The 27,751-nt window shown below is 45.9% G+C and overlaps 2 protein-coding genes across 2 annotated transcripts; both read left to right on the top strand.

Annotated features, from left to right (window-relative positions):
- LOC121538092 (lysine-specific demethylase 5C) lies at nt 1–26,594 on the top strand. The gene is given in 29 exon segments (XM_041845866.2): nt 1–654; nt 4,420–4,567; nt 4,820–4,897; nt 5,052–5,174; nt 5,327–5,497; nt 5,697–5,831; nt 11,365–11,424; nt 12,455–12,578; nt 12,740–12,855; nt 12,858–13,010; nt 13,910–14,068; nt 16,074–16,193; nt 16,323–16,481; nt 16,694–16,875; nt 17,096–17,258; nt 17,400–17,519; nt 17,622–17,816; nt 18,445–18,626; nt 18,747–18,871; nt 19,011–19,158; nt 19,270–19,354; nt 19,490–19,863; nt 20,031–20,169; nt 20,401–20,580; nt 20,836–20,955; nt 23,556–24,399; nt 24,522–24,721; nt 25,994–26,182; nt 26,344–26,594. Coding segments are annotated over 28 exon segments (4,797 nt in total). The 5' UTR covers nt 1–649; the 3' UTR covers nt 26,344–26,594.
- LOC121537219 (repetitive proline-rich cell wall protein 1) lies at nt 26,354–27,751 on the top strand. Its single transcript, XM_045206803.1, has 3 exons — nt 26,354–26,376; nt 26,514–26,748; nt 26,867–27,751. The coding sequence occupies exons 1-3, from the start codon at nt 26,354–26,356 to the stop codon at nt 27,749–27,751; spliced, it is 1,143 nt and encodes a 380-aa protein (XP_045062738.1).

Below are 27,751 nucleotides of genomic sequence, written 5' to 3'. Positions count from 1 at the left end.
GGTTGTGCTTAGGCAATGATGAAACTAAGATGGCGTCTAACACGGACAGGATGAACGGGGGATAGCGAAATTGGTCACAAATTGATTTGATGGGGACGTAATTCTCACAGTCACTCGTTTACAAGCAAACGAGTCTTTGAAATGGATCATCTTTACACTTCTACATAAATAGAAGTGGATCTATGGGGGAAGCGAGGCTGAAAACGGCCAACTTTACGTGAGCTAGCTGGACCTAGCTTGCTAGCTAACGTTAGCTAGCTAACCAACGACAGCTAGCTAAACAACAACAAAGTGAGGAGGATAGTCTCAGGAGAAGGAAGTGTCTACGGGATTGTCCGGAATCTTTTGATACAAAATAAAGCATTCACATCTGGCTTGGGACAGGTCCAAAACAGAAGGAACCAATATTTCCAGTGAAACTTCCACGCCAATTTGCAGTGATATCCGAGACCGGTGGGCTGAAAAGTGGAGGCCATAACGACCGTTCGCTTCAGCCACCCTAATCGTGACCCAGTGTTGAACAATAGACCCCGTGAGCTTTCAAGACACCTAAACGGGCTATTATTGGTGACATCTGAGGCCATTATTTCGTCTTTGACCACGCTGAACGTGTCAGGAGGAGTTGCTGTCCAAGTACCAGCTTTCTTATATGATGTAAGTCTATATAGTTAGTCAAATAACGTTAGATATACATAGTTCTTATCGAGTAAGTTAGCTAACTAGTTTAACTACAAAAAATCAAACTCTTTGGGATTTTCCTAGTTTGTCACCAAGGACCTATGTATGTGCCAAATGGCCCATATTTTGTGGTGTTTGACACTGACAATATTCATTTGTTACCTAACTTGGATGGATTGCTCCCATATTTAGTCTTACTAATAATGTTTAAGTGGATGAATGCAATCAGGCCTTCCATTTCAGTAATTTAGCCTTAACCCCTGTGACGTCTATGTTGAGATTAGGGACTTAATAATTTGAGAATCTGTCCAACATTTGAGTAGTAAGCTTCCTCAAATGTCTTTATCATTATTTTCTATTGAAAGGAAATGTAGGAGGCCTTCTTAGACAACATACCTCAGTTCTTGTGAAATCAATTGTAGTAAAGTTAGTAAGTGTATTATTTTCTGTTGATGACAAACACCAATTTGACCTCTTGATGCATCTTATGGGACATATCCACGACACAAATATTTGCTGTGGCTTTAAGGTAGGGGGAGGGGTGACCAGTTACATAGAACTTCTCCCACATTTGGGTTAACAACAGGTTTGGGTTTTTGGTGTCTTAGGCTGTGTTTTAGACAGGCAGCCCAATTCTGATCTTGTTTTCACTAATTGGTCTGTAGACCAATCAGATCAGCTCTGAGAAAGATCTGATGTGAAAATATCTGTTGTGATTGGTCGAAAGACCAATTAGTGGAAAAAAGTAAATAATTGGACTGCCTGTCTAAACGCAGTTTTACTACATTCCAAATATCAGAACAGGATTCTACTCAAAAACGTTATTCACAAGTAGAAGAATCATGTAACATTTGTGAAACAATGGCCATTCAAAATTGTTGGTTGTCTCCCTTGGGCCCCTTTTCCTTTGTTTGATCAGATGAAAAACATACTCTAAAGCGCTGTTAATGTATCCAATTAGAGTTATGGAACTGTACTTATTAACTTTTTAATAACTGGTTATCCCATAGGGAAAAATACCATGTGATTGTTTGCCCCTTAGCCTAATTTTGAACTTGTCTCAACACATTTCTTGTCTCCTATTGACAAACATATATTTTTATGATAGCTATTCATGTATTACATAGAATGTGTTGTTTACAAAGATTACATAAACAATGGATTAATACAATCTTAGGTTTTGGTGATGGGTAAAGTATAATTCAGAGCCCACAGACACAGATAGACAATCTGGACCCTTTCTAAAATTAGCCGCCGAAATTGTCGCAACCCCTATCACCAGCCTGTTCAACATCTCTTTCGTATCGTCTGAGATCCCCAGAGATTGGAAAGCTGCTGCGGTCATCCCCCTCTTCAAAGGGGGTGACACTCTAGATCCAAACTGTTACAGACCGATATCCATCCTGCCCTGCCTTTCGAAAGTATTTGAAAGCCAAGTTAACAAACAGATCACCGACCATTTAGAATCCCACCGTACCTTCTCCGCTATGCAATCTGGTTTCTGAGCTGGTCATGGGTGTACCTCAGCCACGCTCAAGGTCCTAAACGATATAATAACCGCGATCGATAAAAGACAGTACTGTGCAGCCGTCTTCATTGACCTGGCCAAGGCTTTTGACTCTGTCAATCACCGCATTCTTATTATTATGTGGTCCTCTGTAGCTCAGCTGTTGGAGCACGGCGCTTGTAACGCCAAGGTAGTGGGTTCGATCCCCGGGACCACCCATACACAAAACATTTATGCACGCATGACTGTAAGTCGCTTTGGATAAAAGCGTCTGCTAAATGGCATATTATTATTATATTATTATTGGCAGACTAAATAGCCTTGGTTTCTCAAATGACTGCCTCGCCTGGTTCACCAACTACTTCTCAGATAGAGTTCAATATGTCAAATCGGAGGGCCTGTTGTCTGGACCTCTGGCAGTCTCTATGGGGGTGCCACAAGGTTAAATTCTGGGGCCGACTCTATTCTCTGTGTATATCAATGATGTCGCTCTTGCTGCTGGTGACTCTCAGATCCACCTCTACGCAGACGACACCATTTTGAATACATCTGGCCCTTCATTGAACACTGTGTTAACAAACCTCCAAACGAGCTTCAATGCCATACAACACTCCTTCCGTGGCCTCCAACTGCTCTTAAACGCTAGTAAAACTAAATGCATGCTCTTCAATCGAACGCTGCTTGCACCTGCCTGCCCGACTAGAATCACTACTCTCGGCGGCTCTGACTTAGAATATGTGGACAACTACAAATACCTAGGTGTCTGGTTAGACTGTAAACTCTCCTTCCAGACTTACATTAAGCATCTCCAATCCAAAGTTAAATCTAGAATCGGCTTCCTATTTCGCAACAAAGCCTCCTTCACTCATGCTGCTAAACATGCCCTTGTAAAACTGACTATCCTACCGATCCTTGACTTCGGCGATGTCATTTACAAAATAGCTTCCAACACTCTACTCAGCAAATTGGATGTAGTCTATCACAGTGCCATCCGTTTTGTCACCAAAGCCCCATATACTACCCACCATTGTGACCTGTACGCTCTTGTTGGCTGGCCATCACTACATATTCGTCGCCAAACCCACTGGCTCCAGGTCATCTATAAATCCCTTCTAAACAAATCCCTGCCTTATCTTAGCTCATTGGTCACCATAGCAACACCCACCCGTAGTCTGCGCTCCAGCAGGTATATCTCACTGGTCATCCCCAAAGCCAACACCTCCTTTGGTCGCCATTCCTTCCAGTTCTCTGCTGCAAATGACTGGAACGAACTGCAAAAATCTTTGAAGCTGGAGACACTTATCTCCCTCACTATCTTTAAGCATCAGTTGTCAGAGCAGCTTACCGATCACTGCACCTGTACACAGCCCATCTGTAATTAGCCCACCCAACTACCTCATCCCCATATTATTATTATTTACATTATTTATTTTGCTCATTTGCACCCCAGTATCTCTATTTGCACATCATCTTCTGCACATCTATCACTCCAGTGTTAATACTAAATTATAATTGTAATTATTTTGCACTATGGCCTATTTATTGCCTTACCTCCATAACTTACTACATTTGCACACACTGTATATAGATTTTCTATTGTGTTATTGACTGTACGTTTTGTTTATTCCATATGTAACTCTGTGTTTTTTTTTGTTTTTTTCGCACTGCTTTGCTTTATCTTGGCCAGGTCGCAGTTGTAAATGAGAACTTGTTCTCAACTGGCTTACCTGGTGAAATAAAATAAAAATTGTGACATAGCTACACGGCTGTGAGACCACCGTCTGCGGGAGACGCACAGCCCAACCGAACACCTTCCCCAAATCCCCAACAAACGCGTCTCTGCGTACGCGTCCTTTATTCAGTTGAATGTGGTGACAGGTCGAGAAATTGCTTGAGCCGCGCAGAGAATTCCAAAAGAATGAAAGCCAACCATCCAATTTTCTAGAACACTGCTGTGTGGACGTGTACACGCTTTGGACTCTGATAAGCGCTTAAGACAGTTGTTCCATCCTTAAGACATGTATAAATGTATTCTTCAAGAATCAATGGGTAGCCTATATTATATAGGACCTATATCAAAAATTGAAATTACCATTGATTAGCAGGAAATCTTACAGATTGTGCCTAGACTTCTCATAGTGACAGTTCATTTGACTGCCAATCTACTTAGCTAAGTAAGTAGCTTCATTGTGTGGTGACTTGACATGCTGATTCTTGACCTTACCTGTTGCCAGGGCGATGGAGGGGGAAGACTTTGTGCCTCCTCCGGAGTGCCCAGTGTTCGAACCGTCATGGGAGGAGTTTCAGGATCCCCTGGGCTACATTGCCAAGATCCGTCCAATTGCAGAGAAGTCTGGAATCTGCAAGATTCGCCCTCCTGCTGTAAGTGTTTACTGATGACACACATCTGTCATTTAACCCATTGAAACCTGTGGAGTTGAATACGGTTGTTTTCCTCCAACCTTAACCAATCTGATGTAAGTTTCACTGTGTTGTTTGTGTCTAGCACACAACAAAAGTAATGTCCTCTTTCTCTCTGACAAGCTGAGCAAAGGATTGAGTTATTGCAGGAGATGGAATGACAAGTGTTTACATCAAACAGACATTGATCAAAGCTTTCCCTTTCCACTACAGGACTGGCAGCCACCCTTCGCTGTGGAGGTGGATAGCTTCCACTTCACACCCCGTATACAGAGACTCAATGAGCTGGAGGTTTGTCTCTCTCCATCCTATGTTGTATCACTGAATGGTTGAGTCTTGGTATTGAGTAACTGTTCTAGAAGTCACTTGTTCTGTTTGAATCAAATATTCTATTTTAGTTTTCAGTCCATCTAATCATATTCACTCCTGACCCCGCTCTCCTCAGGCGGAGACACGAGTCAAGCTGAACTACTTGGATCGGATTGCCAAGTTCTGGGAGATCCAGGGATCCTCCCTCAAGATCCCAAACATCGAGAGACGTATCTTGGACCTTTTCAGTCTGTCCAAGGTGCCGGAGCATGTCTTACTTCAGTATAACTAAAAAATAAGAGATTATTTTCAAAATTGTGTTAGATCTTTCTGTTGCTAACACTCTCCAACTGTACTTAAGCCAGTAAAACTGAGCTGACTGGACACTTACTGTATTATTTTGTGCTGTAGGTTGTGATAGAGGAGGGAGGGTTTGATATAGTCAGTAAGGAGCGACGCTGGGCTCGTGTGGCCCAGAAGCTTGGCTACCCCACTGGCAAGAACATTGGCTCCCTTCTGCGCTCACACTACGAGAGGATTGTCTACCCCTTTGAGGTGTTTCACGCTGGGGCCAGTCTGCCGGTAACGCTACACTCACCCACTTTGCTCCTGCTCTTTTGCGCCTACACAGGCGATCTGTCAACTTATGATCTATCAAACAGAATTTCACTTACATGACTTGCATTCATTATTTGTTTAACCAGTTGCAATGTTAATAAATGGTGTCCATCCATAGTCATGAATGTAGAAGAGGGTTTAACCCAAGGATTTCTCTGTGTAGCAGACTAAGCCAAAGCTATATGATGGAGAGGAGGTGGATAGAGAATACAAGCCCCACTCCATCCCCCTACGCCAGTCTGTCCAGCCTTCCAAGATAAGCAGCTACGGACGCCGAGCCAATCGTCTCCAGCCAGACGTGAGTTACGGCACACAATCCACAATTACCAATATATTCCCTTTTAACACTATCAACCTGTGTGTATAGTTCACGTTGTGTGTGTGTGATAGTTAAAACCTTTTTCACAGATCTTAACAGAAGTTGGTTATTTTGACTCATTGCCATGATCGTGTTGATCATTAATGTAAGCTCTCACATTCCACAACTGAATAATCAACAACCATGATCTATAAATAGCCAAATGTATTCATTGGGTGATGTACTGCCTTCTGAGAACTGGAAGTGAAACTAGTGCTCTACTCTGGTTATTTCAGATCTCAGTTAGTGTAATACCTTGGGAGAACAACACCTGCCATTAACACAAATCATGTTACATTCGTAGATGTTATTATCTATGTAGACTATCAGTGATGGATTTTGTTAGAACTTGAATAGTAGTCATGGAGATAAACTTGTATCATACGCCCATATAATCATGTACACTGAAGAAAAATATAAACGCAACATGTAAAGTGTTGGTCCCGTGTTTTAATGAGCTGAAATAAAAGAACCCAGACATTTTCCATATGCACAAAAAGCTTATGTCTCTCAAATTGTGTGCAAATTTGTTTACATCCCTCTTAATGAGCATTTCTCCTTTGCCAAGATAATCCATCCACCTGACAGGTGTGGCATAGCAAGAAGCTGTTTAAACAGCATGATCATGCTGTTTAAACAGCATGATCATTACACAGGTGCACCTTGTGCTGGTGATAATAAAAGGCCACTCTAAAATGTGCAGTTTTGTCACACAACACAATGCCACAGATGTCTCAATTTTTGAGGGAGCGTGCAATTTGCATGCTGACTGCAGGAATGTCCACCAGAGCTGTTTCCAGAGAATGTAATGTTAATTTCTCTACCATAAGCCGCCTCCAACTTAGTTTTTAGAGAATTTGGAAGTACATCCAACCGGCCTCACAGCCGCAGACCCTGTGTATGGCGTCGTGTGGGTGAGCTGTTTGCTGATGTCAACGTTGTGAACAGAGTGCCCCATGCTGGCGGCGGGGTTATGGTATGGGCAGGCATAAGCTACGGACTACGAACACCATTTGCATTTTATCGATAGCAATTTGAATACACAAAAATACGTGACGAGATCCTGAGGCCCTTTTTTTTAAAAGGTGTCTGTGACCGACAGATGCATATCTTTATTCCCAATCATGTGAATTCCATAGATTAGGTCCTAATTTATTTATTTCAATTAACTGATTTCCTCATGACCTGTAACTCAGTAATGTCTTTTAAATTGTTGCATGTTGCATTTATAATTTTGTTCAGTATAATACCCGTCTCTTCTTTTGGCAATAAAAACCACATCACTTTTCATTTTGCAGATACAATATATATACAAAAGTATGTGGACACCCCTTCAAATTAGTGGATTTGGTTATTTCAGCCACACCCGTTGCTGACCGGTGTATAAAATCAAGCACACCGCCATGCAATCTCCATAGACAAACATTTATAGTAGAATGGCCTTACTGAAGAGCTCAGTGACTTTCAACGGGGCACCGTCATAGGATGCCATCTTTCCAACAAGTCAGTTCGTCAAATTTCTGCCCTGCTAGAGCTGCCCCGGTCAACACCTCCGCTGTCTTCAACCAGGATCTCAGCGATCACTGCCTCATTGCCTGCGTCCGTAATGGGTCTGCTGTCAAAAGACCACCCCTCATCACTGTCAAACGCTCCCTAAAACACTTCAGCAAACAGGCCTTTCTAATTGACCTGGCCCGGGTATCCTGGATGGATATTGACCTCATTCCGTCAGTAGAGGATGCCTGGATGTTCTTCAAAAGTGCTTTCCTCTCCATCTTAAATAAGCATGCCCCATTCAAAAAATTCAGAACTAAGAAAATATATAGCCCCTGGTTCACCCCAGACTTGACTGCCCTTGACCAGCACAAAAACATCCTGTGGCGTACTGCATTAGCATCGGACAGCCCCCACGATATGCAACTTTTCAGGGAAGTCAGGAACCAATATACACAATCAGTTAGGAAAGCAAAGGCTAACTTTTTCAAACAGAAATTTGCATCCTGTAGCACTAACTCCAAAAAGTTTTGGGACACTGTAGTCCATGTAGAATAAAAGCACCTCCTCCCAGCTACCCACTGCACTGAGGCTAGGAAACACTGTCACCACCGATAAGTCTACGATAATCGAATTTCAATAAGCATTTTGCTACGGCTGGCCATGCTTTCCACCTGGCTACCCCTACCCCGGCCCCCAGCTCTGCACCCTCCGCTGCAACTTGCACCGCATTCTTATTGGCAGACTAAATTATATTGGTTTCTCAAATGACTGCCTCGCCTGGTTCACCAACTACTTCTCAGATAGAGTTCAATGTGTCAAATCGGAGGGCCGTTGTCAACCTCTGGCAGTCTCTATGGAGGTGCCACAGGGTTCAATTCTCGGGCCGACTCTATTCTCTGTGTATATCAATGATGTCGCTCTTGCTGCTGGTGACTCTCAGATCCACCTCTACGCAGACTACACCATTTTGTATACATCTGGCCCTTCATTGGGCACTGTGTTAACAAACCTCCAAACGAGCTTCAATGCCATACAACACTCCTTCCGTGGCCTCCAACTGCTCTTAAACGCTAGTAAAACTAAATGCATGCTCTTCAATTGAACGCTGCTTGCACCTGCCCACCCGACTAGAATCACTACTCTCGGCGGGTCTGACTTAGAATATGTGGACAACTACAAATACCTAGGTGTCTGGTTAGACTGTAAACTCTCCTTCCAGACTCACATTAAGCATCTCCAATCCAAAGTTAAATCTAGAATCGGCTTCCTGTTTCGCAACAAAGCCTCCTTCACTCATGCTGCTAAACATGCCCTCGTAAAACTGACTATCCTACCGATCCTTGACTTCGGCGATGTCATTTACAAAATAGCTTCCAACACTCTACTCAGCAAATTGGATGTAGTTTATCACAGTGCCATCCGTTTTGTCACCAAAGCCCCATATACTACCCACCATTGTGACCTGTACGCTCTCGTTGGCTGGCCCTCACTACATATTTGTCGCCAAACCCACTGGCTCCAGGTCATCTATAAATCCCTTCTAGGCAAATCCCCGCCTTATCTTAGCTCATTGGTCACCATAGCAACGCCCACCCGTAGTATGTGCTCCAGCAGGTATATCTCACTGGTCATCCCCAAAGCCAACACCTCCTTTGGCCGCCATTCCTTCCAGTTCTCTGCTGCAAATGACTGGAACGAACTACAAAAATCTCTGAAGCTGGAGACACTTATCTCCCTCATTAACTTTAAGCATCAGTTGTCAGAGCAGCTTACCGATCACTGTACCTGTACACAGCCCATCTGTAATTAGCCCACCCAACTATCTCATCCCCATATTGTTATTTACATTGTTATTTATTTTGCTCATTTGCACCCCAGTATCTCTATTTGCACATCATCTTCTGCACGTCTATCACTCCAGTGTTAATACTAAATTGTAATTATTTTGCACTATGGCCTATTTATTGCCTTACCTCCATAACTCACTACATTTGCACACACTGTATATAGATTTTCTATTTTCTATTGTGTTATTGACTGTACGTTTTTGTTTATTCCATATGTAACTCTGTGTTGTTGTTTTTATCGCACTGCTTTGCTTTATCTTGGCCAGGTCGCAGTTGTAAATGAGAACTTGTTCACAACTGGCTTACCTGGTTAAATAAAAAACTAAGTGCTGTTATTGTGGAAAGGTCTATGAGCAACAACGGATCAGCCGCGAAGTGGTAGGCCACACAAGCTCACAGAACGGGACCACCAAGTGCTGAAGTGCGTAAAATTGTCTGTCCTCAGTTCCAACACTCAATACCGAGTTCCAAACTGTCTCTGCAAACAACGTCATCACAAGAACTGTTCGTCGGGAGCTTCATGAAATGGGTTTCCATGGCCGAGCAGCCGCACACAAGCCTAAGATCACCATGTGCAATGCCAAGCGTTGGCTGGAGTGGTGTAAAGCTTGCCACCATTTGACTCTGGAGCAGTGGAAATGCGTTCTCTGGAGTGATGAATCACGCTTCACCATCTGGCAGTCCGACAGACGAATCTGGGTTTGGCGGATGCCAGGAGAAGGCTACCTGCTCCAATGCATAGTGCCAACTGTAAAGTTCGGTGGAGAAGGAATAATGGTCTGTGGCTGTTTTTTCATGGTTAGGCGAAGGGAAGGGAAATCTTAACGCTACAGCGTACCAGGACATTCTAGACGATTCTGTGCTTCCAACTTTGTGGCAACAGTTTGGGGAAGGCCCTTCCCTGTTTCAGCATGACAATGCCCGCGTGCACAAAGCGAGGTCCATACAGAAATGGTTTGTCGAGATCGGTGTGGAAGAACTTAATTGGCCTGCACAGAGCCCTGACCTCAACCCCATCGAACACCTTTGGGATGAATTGGAATGCCGACTGCGAGCCAGGCCTAATCGCCTAACATCAGTGCCCAACCTCACTAATGCTTGTGGCTTAATGGAAGCAAGTCCCCGCAGCAATGTTCAAACATCTAGTGCAAAGCCTTCCCAGAAGAGGTGAGGCTGTTATAGCAGCAAAGGGGGGGCCAACACCAACTCAATTTTAATGCCCATGATTTTGGAATGAGATGTTCGACAAGCAGGTGTCCACATACTTTTGGTCATGTAGTGTATGTTATTGTCGTATTCATAACATAATCTGATTTAAATGTCAATAGGCCAAATGAGTCATTAATACAAATTAATTTAATCTGAGTTTCAGCTCTTCCGCTCCAAATTGGAAAATGTTTATTTCTAGGCTAGATGAAGAGCCGTTAATGCACTTACAATACATCCAGCTTGCTTGCTCTGTTTGCTGCCATGTTGTTGCTATGGTGTCTGCTGCTTCTTGCCCCATGTTACACTAGATCTCACTATACACTATATGTTACGCTATATCCTCTCGCTCTCTCTCTCTCTGTGTCTCTTTCTCTCTCAACATACTGGTTGTCCATCTTGTCACGCCTACCATTGAAAATTGTAACTACCTGTACCCGTATCTTTCACCCATTTGGTGCATTCTGTTCCTGCACCATTTTGCTTTTACAGTTGTAGTGCGGTGAGACCTTTGATTTGCTTCCCCATAGTCCAGATTTACTCCAGATGTTATGTTTTTTTTAAGTCAGTGATATAAATAACATGTCATCAGATGAATCTTTATTACCCACAGTAAGAGTCTGATGATATGGTTTTGTTTTAAACCCAAGTATGCATCCTGTACTTGTTTCATTTGCTGCTCTCATTGCATTCTGAGTGCTCCATTATATACAGATCAAAAAGTGCTTGTGACGTTATCAATAAAAGCACAACAATATTTGGCAAACACATTGTTGTCCCACACCTAGGCCTATATATTAGAATATTCTATGTTATATCCATCTCTCCATATGCCTTGTTCCCACTCTGCCCTGTTACCTTCAATGACTGTTTTTTTTCTTGGTCCTGTCTCAGTCCATTGTTGCTGTTGTCTTCCCATGCAGGGTCCAGAGGATTCTGCCCCCCACCCTCTCACCACTGGCTCTCAACACATCTCTGCATCGGTACTGCCTCTCTTGAGCGCAATGCGCGTGCCCGCTCTCGCTCCTTCCCGGCTCTCCTCTCGCCCTGTCTCTCTAGTTGGCTCTGTTTCTTTAGAAACAAACCCCTCTCTCTCTCCTGATCTTCTTTTTGTGGCAGGCGCCCTTTGCTCTCCTAACTATTAACAAACGTCACCATTCAACAGCCTGGCATCAAGCTTTAGCTGTCTTTCACCCTTATTCCACTCACTCACCCACTCAGTGACTGTTTGTTCCTGGCAACAACCTGTGAAAATGCATCAGCATTAAGCTGTCTCACCTGTCCTTGTTTGTGAAATCAGTGTTAATCTTTCGCTCGCTCTCATTAGCACTTTTCTTGGGTGGCTTTACTGCTAGGTCTCTGTGCGTCCTTGCTTTCTGTTGCGACTGTTAATAACGCTTCCATTCTCTGGTCTGCTGCAGTGCTATTGTGACTGCATGTGTTCTATTAGAGTGCACCGCTCAGTTAAAAACTGGTAGGTTGTATTTGGCAAGAACCCTGACGAGACTGTTTAATTTGGTAGTAAGTAAAATATTTGGAATATGTAAAAGCATATGCCCACAAGCATTGCCCCTTCAGAAGTTAAAAACACAATTTTACAGATTTAGGAACTGAGGCAGATGATGCCTCACAACCTTCTGGTTGGTGTTTATTTTTTATTTTTTTTAGAATATTCCCTCAACCACTCTGTTCAGCTCAGTTGAAACTCGTATGTTGGTTCTCCAAATTAGTTTCCTTTGTTGCTAAGTGTGTGTTTTTGGTGCTTTTGCCATAACACAGTGGTGGGTCTTTACCTTTGTTTAATAACGCTCAGTTGTCACAGATGTACTGGGAGAGCTTCTACTCTCTTAGCCAATCCTCTCTAGTATTTCAGTTGCTGCTATTCTCCCTCATCCTTACTCTCTCCTGATCCCTTGACCATTCTGCTTCTCCATTCCCTCTCAGTATAGTTGAAAGTGTATTGGAGTTGCTACCTCCACATCTCCATACTGACCTTTAACCTCTGTCCCCTAGCCTGATCCCACGGAGGAGGACATAGAGAAGAACCCTGAGCTGAAGAAACTACAGATCTACGGGGCAGGTCCTAAGATGATGGGGCTAGGACTGGTTCCCAGGAATAAGAGCATCCCCAAGAAAGGTAACACAACTCACACCCTTCCCTCCCTCACCACTGGGTGTGTCTGAAAAAGTAGAATCCGGTGCAATTTCAGATGCAGTCTCTTATCAAGTCAGTCTGTGTTGAATGCTGGGTAAGGTTACTGCTGGTGTTTGACCACTTCTCTGATCTCCTTCCAGAAGAGCTGCCTCAGACTGTGACTGTCCGTGATGCAGCTGTTGCTGTCCAGAACAAGGAGGAACCTGGAGAGGTCAAAGAGAAAGAGGGAGACTCCAGCACAGCCACCCCCACACCGCTCCTCCTCCTCCTCCTCCTGATGTCAAGAAGAAAGAGGAAGATGATGTTGATGGTGGAGACGGACATGCTGAAGAGGACCAAGACGACCCTAACGGTGATGGGCCCTGCACCAAGATGACCATGAGGCTGAGACGTAATCTCAGCAACCCCCAGTTTGTAAGTGGCCTAGCTTCAATTTACCCTTATGGGCCGGTTACCCAGACATGGATTAAGACTAATCCTGGACTAAGGAGCGTGATCACAGGAGATTCTGTCTGGGAATCCTGCCCTCTATGTTATCTGATCCTAAATCAGATGTTATAGATAATCTAATCATAAGGATGACAATTTAAATGGAAAAATAAAGATAGTTGAACACTACATGGAATGTATAAAACATTATGAACATCTGCTCTTTCCATGAGATAGACTAACCAGGTGAAAGCTATGATCCATTATTGATGTCACTTGTTAAATCCACTTAAATCAGTGTAGATGAAGGGGTGGAGACATGTTAAAGAAGGATTTTTAAGCCTTGAGACATGGATTGTGTATGCGTGTCATTCAGAGGGCGAATGGGCAAGACAAAATAATGAATTGCCTTTGAACAGACTATGGGAGTAGGTGCCAGGCATACCGGTTTGTGTCAAGAACTGCAACTCTGCTGGGTTTTTCACGCTCAACAGTTTCCCGTGTGTGTCAAGAATGGTCCTCCACCCAAAGGACATCCAGTCAGCTTGACACAACTGTGGGACGCATTGGAGTCAACATGGGCTAGCATTCCTGTGGAACACTTTCGACACCTTGTAGAGTCCATGCCCCGACGAATTGAGGCTGTTCTGAAGGCGGGGGGTGGGTGGGGGGGTTGTACAACTCAATATTAGGAAGATGTTCTTAATGTTTGGTATACTCACAATATATGCTCCCAATTTAATGGGTAAAACATTTAAATGTACTATTCCATTAGTCAGCACCTTTCCAACATCTTTAGGTGTGCGTCAATTCATGCTTTTTACTGTCAATTTAAATGGAGAACTTAAATTCCATCTCGCTAATCTGTTCTGTTTTCTGCTAAGGTGGATTCATTTGTGTGTCGGATGTGTGGCCGTGGCGACGAGGATGAGAAGCTCCTGCTGTGTGACGGTTGTGACGACAACTACCACACCTTCTGTCTGCTGCCCCCCCTCACTGAGGCCCCCAAGGGCAACTGGCGCTGCCCCAAATGTGTGGCTGAGGTGAGAGAGAGAGAGTCATGGAGACCCACAGCATCCTGTTGTGTCAAACAAACATCCTTCTATGTGGGTGCAGCCAGCCGCAGTCTATTTTAAGCTGTTGCCTCTGTGCGTATTGTGGGGAGTCAGTAGCTAGGTTTCCATCCAATTTGCAACAGATCATCCAAATATTATAAAGTCTGCATACAAAAATATCCCCACCAGAGGTGATTCCATCAGACTGACTTTGTTGTGAATAAAAGGCTGTGCGTGATGACGTAGTGCACATAAAATACTTTTGTGCATACTTTTTATGTACTGAATAAAAAACATGAGATTAATGTGTTTCCATTGCATTTTCCACTCTACCAATAGTTTTGTCACAAACTGTTGCGATAAATGGCAAACTTGCCCAATCTGGTTTTCGCGCATGCTGTTTAGACAACAGTTTGCTGATAAAGTGGAGACTGGACAGGTTAGGTTATATGAAGATGGATGGAAAATATCATTTTTATTTTTTAATTGGCAGCTATGCACCTGTCACTAGCATACAAATTAAGACTTGATTTTAGGACCACACAACATGGCATTGCTTGACTGCAATTTTACCTCAACATGGTTATTCTATCGTCAATTGCGCAAGAAATCATTTTTAAATTGTCATTTATAAAATTGTACCGACACTTCCTATTTCCATCACACTTATGGCATGACTTTACTCCCATAAAAACTGGATGGAAACATGGTGAAGCAGTTTTCTGGTAGATGTAACTTGTACGGGAAAAGTGTGTGAAGGATGGAACCCAGGCTGATGGCCTGGTCAAGAGAGTTAGGACTATGTCTATCGAACACAGGCTTGACGTTTATACAATGGGTGGGTCTAATCCTGGACGCTGATTGGTTAAAACTGCTAAAGCTATGACATTGAAATGCCTTTTTACACTGTTCCATCTCACTGCTCAATCCACTGTCTCATCAGCCCAGCCAGAACATTTATAAACTTGATCTCCACTATAAAAAGCATCTAGACATTATATCCCATTTCATTTAGGCTAGCAATTGGTTTTCAACAGCGGAGATATGTATAAAGCTTGCTGTCTGTCTCTGACGTTTGCAAAATTGTTTCAATATTGAAATTCTATCTCCAGCTGTTCCTGTAGGGGTCGGGACGAGACAGGCAGGCAGCTTTTCTCAGCCAGATGTATACAAAGTAATGTCAATAGAAAACAGGAAAAAACGAAATGCATCTAGTTTGTAGTCTCTCCTGCTTCAGTTTGAAGTGATTGTGTTAGCTGTGTTGTTGGTTAACTCCTCTGAACAACAGTGTCCTGACGAGAGAACACATTTTCTATGACAGGTGAAATCGCATCATTAGCTCATTGTTTTATCAATTTATCCAAATAAATGTCATTAGAAAACAGCATATGCAAATGCAGCTAATTTGTTGTTATTCTGGCTGCACTGTTTGACGTAACTAAGTTAGCCGTAGTTATCTAGCTAGCAAGCAAGGGATAAGAACGTTGCCAGCCATTATGGCAATAGAACATTTAGAACGAAGGACTGGGTCCTGTCTATAGATACAGAACAAAAATACTTAACGACTGGGCAACCTAACTCTGGCAACCTAACCGATAGAACGACCAGCCGGCTTGGGTAGCAACCCTAGATTTGTGTCGGGACTATATCTTGTAGAATGATGAAATAGTATGAATTAAATTCATCAAAATAATGTTTTTAATGAAAATATGTCGATCATTATTTGAATATGTTGGTAACCCGTTGTATAAAAGTGATAATTACCCTCAAAGCCGGTGGTTGGTGGATATATTGGCACGTGCCAATATATCCTCCAAACACCTGCTTTGAGGGTAATTATCACTTAAGTAAACCTGTCAGGAAAATCACTGGGAATAAACTTTGTATTATATTCATCTGTATTTATGGTAATTGTTTTCTTTGCCTCCATCCAATCCATCTCTTCAATGCCCTCATGTCTGCCTCTCCTCTACTTCACTTCCCTTCCCTGTAGGAGTGTAAGAGGCCTGCGGAGGCCTTTGGTTTTGAGCAGGCTACCAGAGAGTACACCCTGCAGAGTTTTGGGGAGATGGCAGACACATACAAAGCAGACTACTTCAACATGCCTGTCCATGTAAGTAGACCTGTACAAACGTAAAGACGAATGCTTTACTCTGATGTGGAGAGAAACTGTTATTCATTCTGATCAATCGGTTGAGTTTTTATCTTGTCAGTATGTTAGTAACAACCTTGGTGTGTGTAGATGGTTCCTACAGAGCTGGTGGAGAGAGAGTTCTGGCGCTTGGTCAGTAGCATAGAGGAGGATGTGACAGTAGAGTATGGAGCAGACATCCACTCTAAAGAGTTTGGCAGTGGATTCCCCATGAACAATGGCAAGAAGAACCTCTCACAAGAGGAAGCGGTAACTAGCTACTAAACGATCTTCCTTTCTGTCTCTCCTTAATTCAACTGCTCATTTCAATCCTGTATGTGTTAATATTTTTTCTCTACATGGTTCTGTTTCCCCTAATTGAGGGATTTACGAAGTTATTTACTATAACTTCATGTAACACAATATACAGTTCCTCTAAACCATTGCCTGTACATGACCCTCTCCTTGTCCTCTGTCTCCAGGACTATGCCCGCAGCGGCTGGAACCTGAATGTGATGCCGGTGCTGGAGCAGTCTGTGCTGTGCCACATCAACGCCGATATCTCTGGTATGAAGGTGCCCTGGCTGTACGTGGGCATGGTCTTCTCAGCCTTCTGCTGGCACATCGAAGACCACTGGAGCTACTCCATCAACTACCTGCACTGGTAAATAGGACACTAACTACTACACAGTACAGGACACATGTTAAATGAATAGGCAGTTAATCTGTAGATGATTATAGATGTACTGACTGATAGATGTGGTTAGTGTGACTAAAGCTCTTCCCTTCTCTTCCCCCCTCGCTGTTCTCCTCTCCCCCCTCGCTGTTCTCCTCTCCCCCCTCGCTGTTCTCCTCTCCCTCCTCTGTCCCCTCTCCTCCTGCAGGGGTGAGCCTAAGACGTGGTACGGGGTTCCCTCTGTAGCAGCAGAACGGTTAGAGGAGGTGATGAAGAAGCTGACCCCAGAGCTGTTTGAGTTCCAGCCTGACCTCCTCCACCAGCTGGTCACTATTATGAACCCCAACATCCTCATGTCTCACGGGGTCCCAGTGAGTAATGACACATGTATAGACGCACAGTCTGCGCCCACACATGTACACATTGCACACATCTTCAAATTAAAGTGATGATGAGCGATAATACTGAGAGAAATGTCCATGCTGATAACCTCCTTTCCATTTGATTGACAGGTTGTACGCACCAACCAGTGTGCTGGCGAGTTTGTCATCACTTTCCCCAGGGCTTACCACAGCGGCTTCAATCAGGGATATAATTTTGCTGAAGCTGTCAACTTCTGCACTGCAGACTGGGTATGCCTCTATTCAAATGGGTGTTTTATGTGCTGTTTTCAAAATTCTTAATTTCCCTTTGGTTTTCTCTTTTTCCCTCTTTGTCTCCCTTCCCTCCGTCAGCTGCCTGCGGGGCGCTCCTGTATCGAGCACTACCGTCGTCTGCGGCGGTACTGTGTGTTTTCTCACGAGGAGCTGACCTGTAAGATGGCCGCCTGCCCAGAAAAGCTGGACCTCAACCTGGCCGCCGCTACTCACAGAGAGATGTTCATCATCGTCCAGGAGGAGAGGAAACTACGCAAGGGCCTGCTGGAGAGGGTGAGACTGATAACTGAAGTTGAGCGTGTGTGAGAGACGCAGGACTATATGTGGTTGGTCTGGGCCTCATATAGGACTCATTGTGGTTTGGTCACTGACTTGAGCAATCAATAAAATGACTGTGGTTTGTGTGAGCAATTGATTGTTGTGGTTTCTTGCGTAATATTGTCTGTGTTTGGTTTGAGTTTTTCAGAAATATTGTTTGTTGTGGTATGTTGCGTAATACTGAATGTGTTATCTTATATACAGTGTTGCTCGTGTGTGTGTTGTGGTTTCCTAAAGCCCTGTGTGTTGTGGTTTCCTAAAGCCCTGTGTGTTGTGGTTTCCTAAAGCCCTGTGTGTTGTGGTTTCCTAAAGCCCTGTGTGTTGTGGTTTCCTAAAGCCCTGTGTGTTGTGGTTTCCTAAAGCCCTGTGTGTTGTGGTTTCCTAAAGCCCTGTGTGTTGTGGTTTCCTAAAGCCCTGTGTGTTGTGGTTTCCTAAAGCCCTGTGTGTTGTGGTTTCCTAAAGCCCTGTGTGTTGTGGTTTCCTAAAGCCCTGTGTGTTGTGGTTTCCTAAAGCCCTGTGTGTTGTGGTTTCCTAAAGCCCTGTGTGTTGTGGTTTCCTAAAGCCCTGTGTTGTGTTCTCTCAGGGCATCACAGAGGCTGAGAGGGAGGCGTTCGAGCTGCTACCTGATGACGAGAGGCAGTGTGATAATTGCAAGACCACCTGTTTCCTGTCTGCCCTGGCCTGTTCAAACTGCCCTGAACGCCTCGTCTGTCTCTACCACACACAGGACCTCTGTAACTGCCCCACAGACAAACTCTACCTCCGGTAATACTGACTTCCTCGGTCTGTCCATCTGTGTGTATGTCAGTCTTCAGTCTCTTTCTCTCATGTATCGTTTCTTTACCACTAGTGCCTCACCTGTCTCTTCTTCCTCCTCCCTACCAGGTACAGGTACACTCTGGATGAGCTGTTTGCCATGTTACATCGGCTCAAAGTGCGAGCCGAGGTGTTTGATTCCTGGGCCAACAGAGTGAAAGAGGCTATGGAGCAGGAAGCGGGCAACAAGATAGGTGAGAAATGCCATAGACCCAACCCATAAGATAAGAAGGTAGAACATGCTGATCTAGAATTGTGTGAGTTAGATGGGTGAAAATAACTAACAAATGTTCCAAAAAGTGTGTAATGACACTGACTGTGTGTTAACTCCAGGCATCACAGATCTGGAGGTGCTGAAGGCGGAGGCAGCAGAGAAGAAGTTCCCTGACAACGAGCTGCTTCAGAGACTCAACACTGTCCTCACTGACACACAGCACTGTCAGCAGACAAGCACTGAACTCCTCAACAAGACACAGACCAGGTAACACACACACATGACCTAAATCATATCTAACGCTGCCATACCCACAACTCCATTGAACTGCTCAGTGACACACTCACAGTAACACACACTGTTGTGTATGTGTTGTAGGAGGATGACGCTGGCAGAGCTGAAGGCTCTAGTGGAGAAGATGGAGAACCTGCCCTGTGTGATGAGCCAGCTGGAGGACGTACAGGTCAGTATCCACCAGCTGGACCACCAGAGGAAACCAGTAAACCTGCTGTAGCTGGAACTTTGTTAATGTCCACATCTCTCTTCTTTCCCTACTTCCTCTCATTCCTTTTTAATGCCCTCTCTCTCTCTCTCTCAGGCGGTCCTGCGTACAATTGAAGAGTTCCAGACTCAGGCCCGGGCTCTAGTGAGTGACAGGGACTGGCGGCGAGACTCCGCTCCACCAGAACAACTGCAGGCCCTGTTGGAGCAGGGGGCTGGCCTGCCTGTAGATGCCCCAGAGTGTGAGCTCCTCAAGGGGCTGCAGGAGCAGGGCCGCTGGCTGGGTGAGGTGCGGCGGACCCTGGGGCCCGAGGGCGGTGAGATGACCCTGGCGGTCCTCAGGAACCTGATGGAGGTGGGCTGCAGTGTGCCCCAGAGTGTCTCAGTGGAAACAGCCATGGCAGAGCTTCAGGAGCTCCTGACTATAGCAGAACGATGGGAGGAGAAGGCCCAGATCTGTCTAGAGCAACGGTGAGGGACACAGAGGCCTCATACTGAATCACTTTTTCCATTCTCTTTCTCTCTATCTCCTCACTGTCTCACTCAATCGGTCTCTCTCTCGTCTCTCATTTACACACTCAAGTTCTCAGGTTGTCTGCTCTTCCTAATGTCCCCTTTCTCTCACGGCGTGATTGCAGGCAGAAGCACCCTCTGTCCACCCTGGAGGCCATAGTGAACGAGGCCAAACTCATCCCAGTCAAGCTGCCCAACATCCTGTCTCTCCAGGGCTGTCTGAGCCGAGCCAAGGCCTGGGTAACTGACCTGGAGGAGATCCAGGCAAGTAGAACCAACTCCTACTGTCTATTATAACCTTATAACCACGTTCAATAGGCAAACGTTGTGTAATGTTGCAGATAGAAAATGCATGAATACAGCGGACGTGAATTATTGTAGATGTCAGAGAGGCATGTTTGTTCAACATAATACATGTGAATGTTAAACAAAATTGTGCCCTGCTGAACGTAACCCTGGCTTGTCCTCTGTTAACCTCCTGTGTGTGTACTGTAGAATGGGGAGCACTACCCATGTCTGGATGACCTGGAGGGCCTGGTGGCGATAGGGAGGGACCTGCCTGTCAGGATGGAGGAGCTGAGGCAGCTGGAGCTGCAGGTAGCCAGCGCCCACTCCTGGAGAGACAAGGCCTCCAAGACCTTCCTGAAGAAGAGCAGCCAGCACAGCCTGCTACAGGTCAGAGAGGCTAGGGGTGGAGAGTGTGTGTGAGCCTTTTAGTTCTTTATTAACAGTGGTTAAAACGATTGGGATTTGCTGCACATATCAATCAGTCACACTTCAGGGAACACCAGAAAGAGTGAGAGACTGACTTGAACTCTCTAAAACTTGGGTGCATGTGAATATTGTTAGTGTGTTAGCCCTTATTGTAATTTGTGTCTGTGAAAGTGTGGCTCTTACTAACGGCATCATCACAACCTTTTCTTGCTGCAGGTGTTGTGTCCGTGTGTGGAGAAACGTAAGGAGAGGGAAGAAGAGACCGATGCATTAGATGACCCAGATACCAACACTCTGGGCCTCTCTGCTCAGGACCTCAGGGACCCTGGCGCCATTGTGAGTCTGTATAGAGTCTGGCCTAGCCAGACATTCTGGCTGTCAGGTTCTAGTGTGTTATTTACCAGTGTCAAATGTTCCCTCTAAGCTACGCACGGGCGCGCAGCTCCTCCGGGATTGCCGCGCAGAAGAGATATTAGCCCGCGCAGAGAAGCACGAGATTGAACTTCGCTCAACTTTCTAGAGTTTTCCCCCTTAGGTAACCTCCTTAAGGATCGGCCCCTTTTTTTTTTTTTTATCCTAAAATTACATACCCAAATCTAACTGCCTGTAGCTCAGGACCTGAAGCAAGGATATGCATATTCTTGATACCATTTGAAAAGAAACACTTTGAAGTTTGTAGAATGTGAAATTAATGTAGGAGAATATAACACATTAGATCTGGTAAAAGATAATACAAACCAAAAAACATGTGTTTTCTTGTTGTTTTTGTTCCATAATCTTTGAAATGCAAGAGAAAGGCCACAATATAATATTGCAGTTTAGGTGCAATTTAGATGTTGGCCACTAGATGGCAGCAGTGTTCAACGTTTCAGATTGATCCAGTGAAGCATTGCAATACTAGACTATTTTGTATCAAGTCTGCCCAAATGTGCTGAATTGGTCAATTGATACATTTTCAAGTACATAACTATAGAGAACATACAAAAATGATATGGTAATACAAAATGTAAGTTTACACACTCCCAGGAATGTCATACATGATGTATCATTAGCTTATACACTAACTTTCACACATCTAGATGGCGGGGTGGGTGTGGAGCCAGAGACAGCAGGGTTTCAAACTGTAGAACCCAGTTCCTACGTTTGAATATAAAAATGGATTTTATCAAACAAAACTATGCTACATTTTATCTCTGGGACCCTTAGGATGACACATTTACATTTGACATTTTAGTCATTTAGCAGACGCTCTTATCCAGAGCGACTTAGTTAGTGAGTGCATAAATTTTTTCATACTGGCCCCCCTGTGGGAAACGAACCCACAACCCTGGCGTTGCAGGCGCCATGCTCTACCAACTGAGCTACAGGGGACTATCAGAGCAAGATTACTGAATGTAAGTACATTATTTACCTTCAGAGGTGAATGTATCAAACCAGTTGCCGTGATACGTTTTTTGATGTTGTGCACTCTCCTCAAACAATAGCATGGTATTTTTTCACTGTAATAGCTACTGTAAATTGGACAGTACGGTTAGATTAACAAGAATTTAAGCTTTCTGCCCATATAAGACATGTCTATGTCCTGGAACATTTGCTGTTACTTACAACAGTCATGCTAACCACATTAGCGCACGTTAGCTCAACTGTCCCGTATACGGGACACGGATCCCATAGAGGTTAACACTATCAACATTTCCCTTTACTGTGAGAATTGTGATAGAATCAACGCAATATTAGCCACTTTCAATGCGACATACCGAAACAAAACGAACTATGCAAGACTTAGTATGCAAAACGAACTATGCAAGAGATTTTGTTATAGGCAGAACCCGTTAGAGTAGGATTATATTGCACTGACACGCACGACTCAGCCCGTACTCTACACAGACCGATGCGGCATAACCAATCAGAGCTGCAGTAGGCCTATATGCAATTAGACTCTTGCTATATATAGATCTGTGCCATTCACTTTGACTGGACTGTGTTTACAGGATGAGCGGTCGTGATGATGGGCTTGTTTTGAGATCAAAGCGAGAGCTGCATGTAGCCACGTGTGCACATTTTGTTCATATCCTTTGCTAGTTAGTGAGTTATTAGCCCAGTTATAGATAAGTTGTAGTCAGCAATAGGGGAGTGATTGCTTCCTACAAGAGCACAAAACGTGTACATTTCTAGACATCTTTGAAAAGCCAGTCTGGTAAAGAGCTTTTTTTGTATTAAAGGGGCAGTGTTGTATTTTGAGACAGGCTTGAATAAGCTAAGTAGCCAAGAGGCAGAGGGTAGTATAATTTGCCTTATTCTCTGTAATAATGGTATGGGAATAATAATGCATTTTATTTTGTAAAGTGCTTTCTTGCATCAAACAAAACATTTTCAGTCACCTCCTTGTCTAAAGGACAAGTGGATAAACAGGTTCATGTCAAGTCCTGCGTTTTTTTTTCAAAAGTCTCATGGAATGTAGGCCTACATTGAACACTACACATTAGCTGTCTAAATGATAGAACGGCTATTTCCATGTAAAAATGTTATGGGATGCATCTTCTCCATTGTTTTTGATGGTAGGCCACTCTGATAGGCCTACATTATGATCAAATAGCCACAGTAGCCTACTTGACTACTGTCTGAAACTAACTTAAAGCGGGTACAGCCTCAGTGTTTACAGTAAACGCGCGTGGAAGTTGCACATAATTTTCACAGTTTTCAGCAGACATGAAATTTGCTCAGTGCTGGAAAAAGTTGGAGTGAACATTGCCAGTGTCGGTATGTCATAACCAAATTCAAACAACTTGATTTGTCCCGTTAAGGCAGTTTCTTTTAGGGCTACAGCGGGGCCTCAGACTCATACAAACAACAGGCAGAGACAATAACTAGACGAGACATGAGACAATGACTTAAAAGTACAGGGCAGTGCATAATCCGTATCTGTCCCCGTCTAGGTGACGGCGTTTAAAGAGGGAGAGCACAAGGAGAAAGAGGCTCTGCTGAGGCTCCAGAAGGTCAACCTGTCTAAACCAGGTGTGGAGAAGACAGCAGAGAAAGAGGTAAAGACAGAGCAGGAGGACAAGGAGAACGGAGGTGGGAGGTGGGGGGAGGACCCCATGGAGCTAGACACACCCCTCCACTCTGAGAACAGGGACAGTAACCACACGACAACAGGCAGCAGCACTCCTCAGTCAGTGTGCGTGTGTGGCCGGGCTCCTCACCCCCCTCTGCTGCGCTGCCACCTGTGTAAAGACTGGTTCCACGGTGGGTGTGTCCCGTTCCCCTCCCTCCTGCCCTCCTCGTCAGGGCTGCCCACCAACCCCCTCTGCTGGTGGGACTGGGACTCACGCTTCCTGTGCCCGCGGTGCCAGCGCTCGCGGCGCCCGCGTCTGGAGACCATCCTGGCCCTGCTGGTGGCGCTCCAGAGGCTGCCTGTCCGTCTGCCAGAGGGAGAGGCCCTGCAGTGTCTCACAGAGAGGGCCATCACCTGGCAGGGGCGTGCCAAGGAGGCACTGGACACCCCCGAGATACAGGGGGCACTAGAGAGGCTGCAGGAGCTCAAACAGAACCAGCCACACAGGGAGGGAGAGGAGGAGGAGGAAGAGGACAGGAAGAAAGGGAACTCTGAGTCGGTGATAGTGCTATCAGATTCAGAGGTAGGAGAAGGAGATGGAGTGATAGACCTCACAGAGGAGAACTCTCCCAAGAAGACGCTGAAGAAAGAGATGAACGGCGGCACGCAGGCTGGATGTGAAAATGGCGTAAACAAGAAAGTAAAGTCTCACCACAATGTTACAGGTTAGTAGACAACATTTGAACTCCAGTCCATGATGTAACTTTTTCCCTGTGTCTGACTGTACCCCTTTGTACTGTATACACACACCATGTATCTGAGTGTATCCCTCTGTACCTCCACCCAGGTGTGGGTTCTCTTCTGCCGCTGGTCCCGTCACTAAAAGGCCCGGTGATAGAGCTGTCCCCGACCACCAGGACCCAGCTGGAGGAGTTACAGCTGGAGGGAGACCTGCTGGAGGTGTCTCTGGACCAGACCAGCACCATCCACAGGGTCCTGCAGGCTGCTTTAGCGCCACACAGACACACACTCAGAACACTCATACTGGTGAGAGACCAGGAAACCTCTAGCTTTAGCTGTGTATGTTGTATTAGCTTAACTCCTATGGTGTTGTTGAAATGTCCGATTTAGTAATAATTAGTAGCTCAATTACTTTAAAACTTTGTGTGGGAAGATACTTTTGTATATATAGTGTATGTGGACACCCATTCAAATTAGTAGAATGGCCTTACTGAAGAGCTCAGTGGCTTTCAACGTGGCACTGTCATAGGATGCCACCTTTCCAACAAGTCAGTTCGTCAAATTTCTGTCCTGCTAGAGCTGCCCCGGTCAACTGTAAGTGCTGTTATTGTGAAGTGGAAACGTCTAGGTGCAACAACGGCTCAGCCGCAAAGTGGTAGGTCACACAAGCTCACAGAACTGGACCGCTGAAGCGCGTAGCGCATAAAAATAGTCTGTCCTCGATTGCAACACTCAATACCGAGTTCCAAACTGCCTCTGGATGCAAAGTCAGCACAAGAACTGTTCGTCGGGAGCTTCATGAAATGGGTTTCCATGGACGAGAAGCTGCACACAAGCCTAAGAGCACCATGCGCAATGCCAAGCGTCGGCTGGAGTGGTGTAAAGCTCGCCGCCATTGGACTCAGGACCAGTGGAAACGCATTCTCTGGAGTGATGAATCACGCTTCACCATCTGGCAGTCCGATGGACGAATCTGGGTTTGGCGGATGCCAGGAGAAGTGCGTAGTGCCAACTTTAAAGTTTGGTGGAGAAGGAGTAATGGTCTGTGGCTGTTTTTTCATGGTTCGGGCTAGCCGAAGGGAAGGGAAATCTTAACGCTACAGCGTACAATGACATTCTAGACGATTCCTTACTTCCAACTTTGTGGCAACAGTTTGGGGAAGGCCCTTTCCTGTTCAGCATGACAATGCCCCCATGCACAAAGCGAGGTCCTTACAGAAATGGTTTGTCGATCAGTGTGGAAAACTTGACTGGCGTGCACAGAGCCCTTACCTCAACCCCATGGAACACCTTTCGGATGAATTGGAACGCCGACTGCGAGCCAGGCCTAATCGCCCAACATCATTGCCCAACCTCACTAATGCTCTTGTGGCTGAATGGAAGCAAGTCCCCGCAGCAATGTTCCAACATCTAGTGGAAAGCCTTCCCAGAAGAGGTGAGGCTGTTATCGCAGCAAAGAGGGGACCAACTCCATATTAATGCCCATGATTTTTGGAATGAGATGTTCGACAAGCAGGTGTCCACATACTTCTGGTCATGTAGTGTATGTCATGTTTTTGTCCTGACCCCTGTCCTCAGATTGAGCTCCAGGAGCAGAAGGGAGTGGGCCGTGGGGGGCGGGCTAAGGACTCCAAGAGGAAGAGGAAGAGCCAGAGGGGCGTCACAGGGACGGAGGGAGGACCCCGGTCCCAGGATGGCTCGGAGTACAAGAAGACCCGGCACCTCAACCACACACCCCCTCACATACCCATCCAGACACACCCCTAGGTAACTGACCTCCTCGCTTTTGTTTTGTTATTTTTGTTTATTTTCTATTAGGCCCTCCTCAATTTAGTTCAAGAAATGTAGACATTAGTTACAATACTTGTTTGAAAAAAGGTTAAGCAGTTTAACTCATGCTTCTCTCTCTCTCTATTCCTCTCACTCAGATCTTGTGATATGGTTATAGATGCAACTCTGAAGTAAAGAATGGCCAAACGTTTGGAGAGAAATAGAATGGACAGCTCATTCTGGGCCGGAAGACAGTGTCAAACTGTGGAAAGAAAGATGCAGGCCATCCCCCGGTCTACAGCTCCCCTGTCTACCCCCCGGTCTACAGCTCCCCTGTCTACCCCCCGGTCTACAGCTCCCCTGTCTACCCCCCGGTCTACAGCTCCCCTGTCTACAGCTCCCCTGTCTACCCCCCGGTCTACAGCTCCCCTGTCTACCCCCCTGTCTACCCCCCGGTCTACAGCTCCCCTGTCTACCCCCCGGTCTACAGCTCCCCTGTCTACCCCCCGGTCTACAGCTCCCCTGTCTCACCCCCCGGTCTACAGCTCCCCTGTCTACCCCCGGTCTACAGCTCTCCCTGTCTACCCCCCGGTCTACAGCTCTCCTGTCTACCCCCCGGTCTACAGCTCCCCCTGTCTACAGCTCCCCTGTCTACCCCCCTGTCTACCCCCCGGTCTACAGCTCCCCTGTCTACAGCTCCCCTGTCTACCCCCGGTCTACAGCTCCCCTGTCTACCCCCCGGTCTACAGCTCTCCTGTCTACCCCCCGGTCTACAGCTCCCCTGTCAACCCCCCGGTCTACAGCTCCCCTGTCTACAGCTCCCCTGTCTACCCCCCGGTCTACAGCTCCCCTGTCTACAGCTCCCCTGTCTACCCCCCGGTCTACAGCTCTCCTGTCTACCCCCCGGTCTACAGCTCCCCGGTCTACCCCCGGTCTACAGCTCCCCTGTCTACCCCCCGGTCTACAGCTCCCCTGTCTACCCCCCTGGTCTACAGCTCCCCTGTCTACCCCCCGGTCTACAGCTCCCCTGTCTACCCCCCGGTCTACAGCTCCCCTGTCTACCCCCGGTCTACAGCTCCCCTGTCTACCCCCGGTCTACAGCTCCCCTGTCTACCCCCGGTCTACAGCTCCCCTGTCTACAGCTCCCCTGTCTACCCCCCGGTCTACAGCTCCCCTGTCTACCCCCCAGTCTACAGCTCCCCTGTCTACAGCTCCCCTGTCAACCCCCCGGTCTACAGCTCCCCTGTCTACCCCCCAGTCTACAGCTCCCCTGTCTACAGCTCCCCTGTCAACCCCCCGGTCTACAGCTCTCCTGTCTACCCCCCGGTCTACAGCTCCCCTGTCTACAGCTCCCCTGTCTACCCCCCGGTCTACAGCTCCCCTGTCTACCCCCCGGTCTACAGCTCTCCTGTCTACCCCCGGTCTACAGCTCCCCTGTCAACCCCCCGGTCTACAGCTCCCCTGTCTACAGCTCCCCTGTCTACCCCCCGGTCTACAGCTCCCCTGTCTACCCCCCCGGTCTACAGCTCCCCTGTCTACCCCCCGGTCTACAGCTCCCCTGTCTAA

The sequence above is a fragment of the Coregonus clupeaformis genome, chromosome 24 (genome assembly GCF_020615455.1).
Source record: "Coregonus clupeaformis isolate EN_2021a chromosome 24, ASM2061545v1, whole genome shotgun sequence".
Classification (NCBI taxonomy): Eukaryota; Metazoa; Chordata; class Actinopteri; order Salmoniformes; family Salmonidae; genus Coregonus; species Coregonus clupeaformis.
Note: the sequence above shows the minus strand (reverse complement) of the source record. Positions and strands in the feature narration are given on the sequence as shown.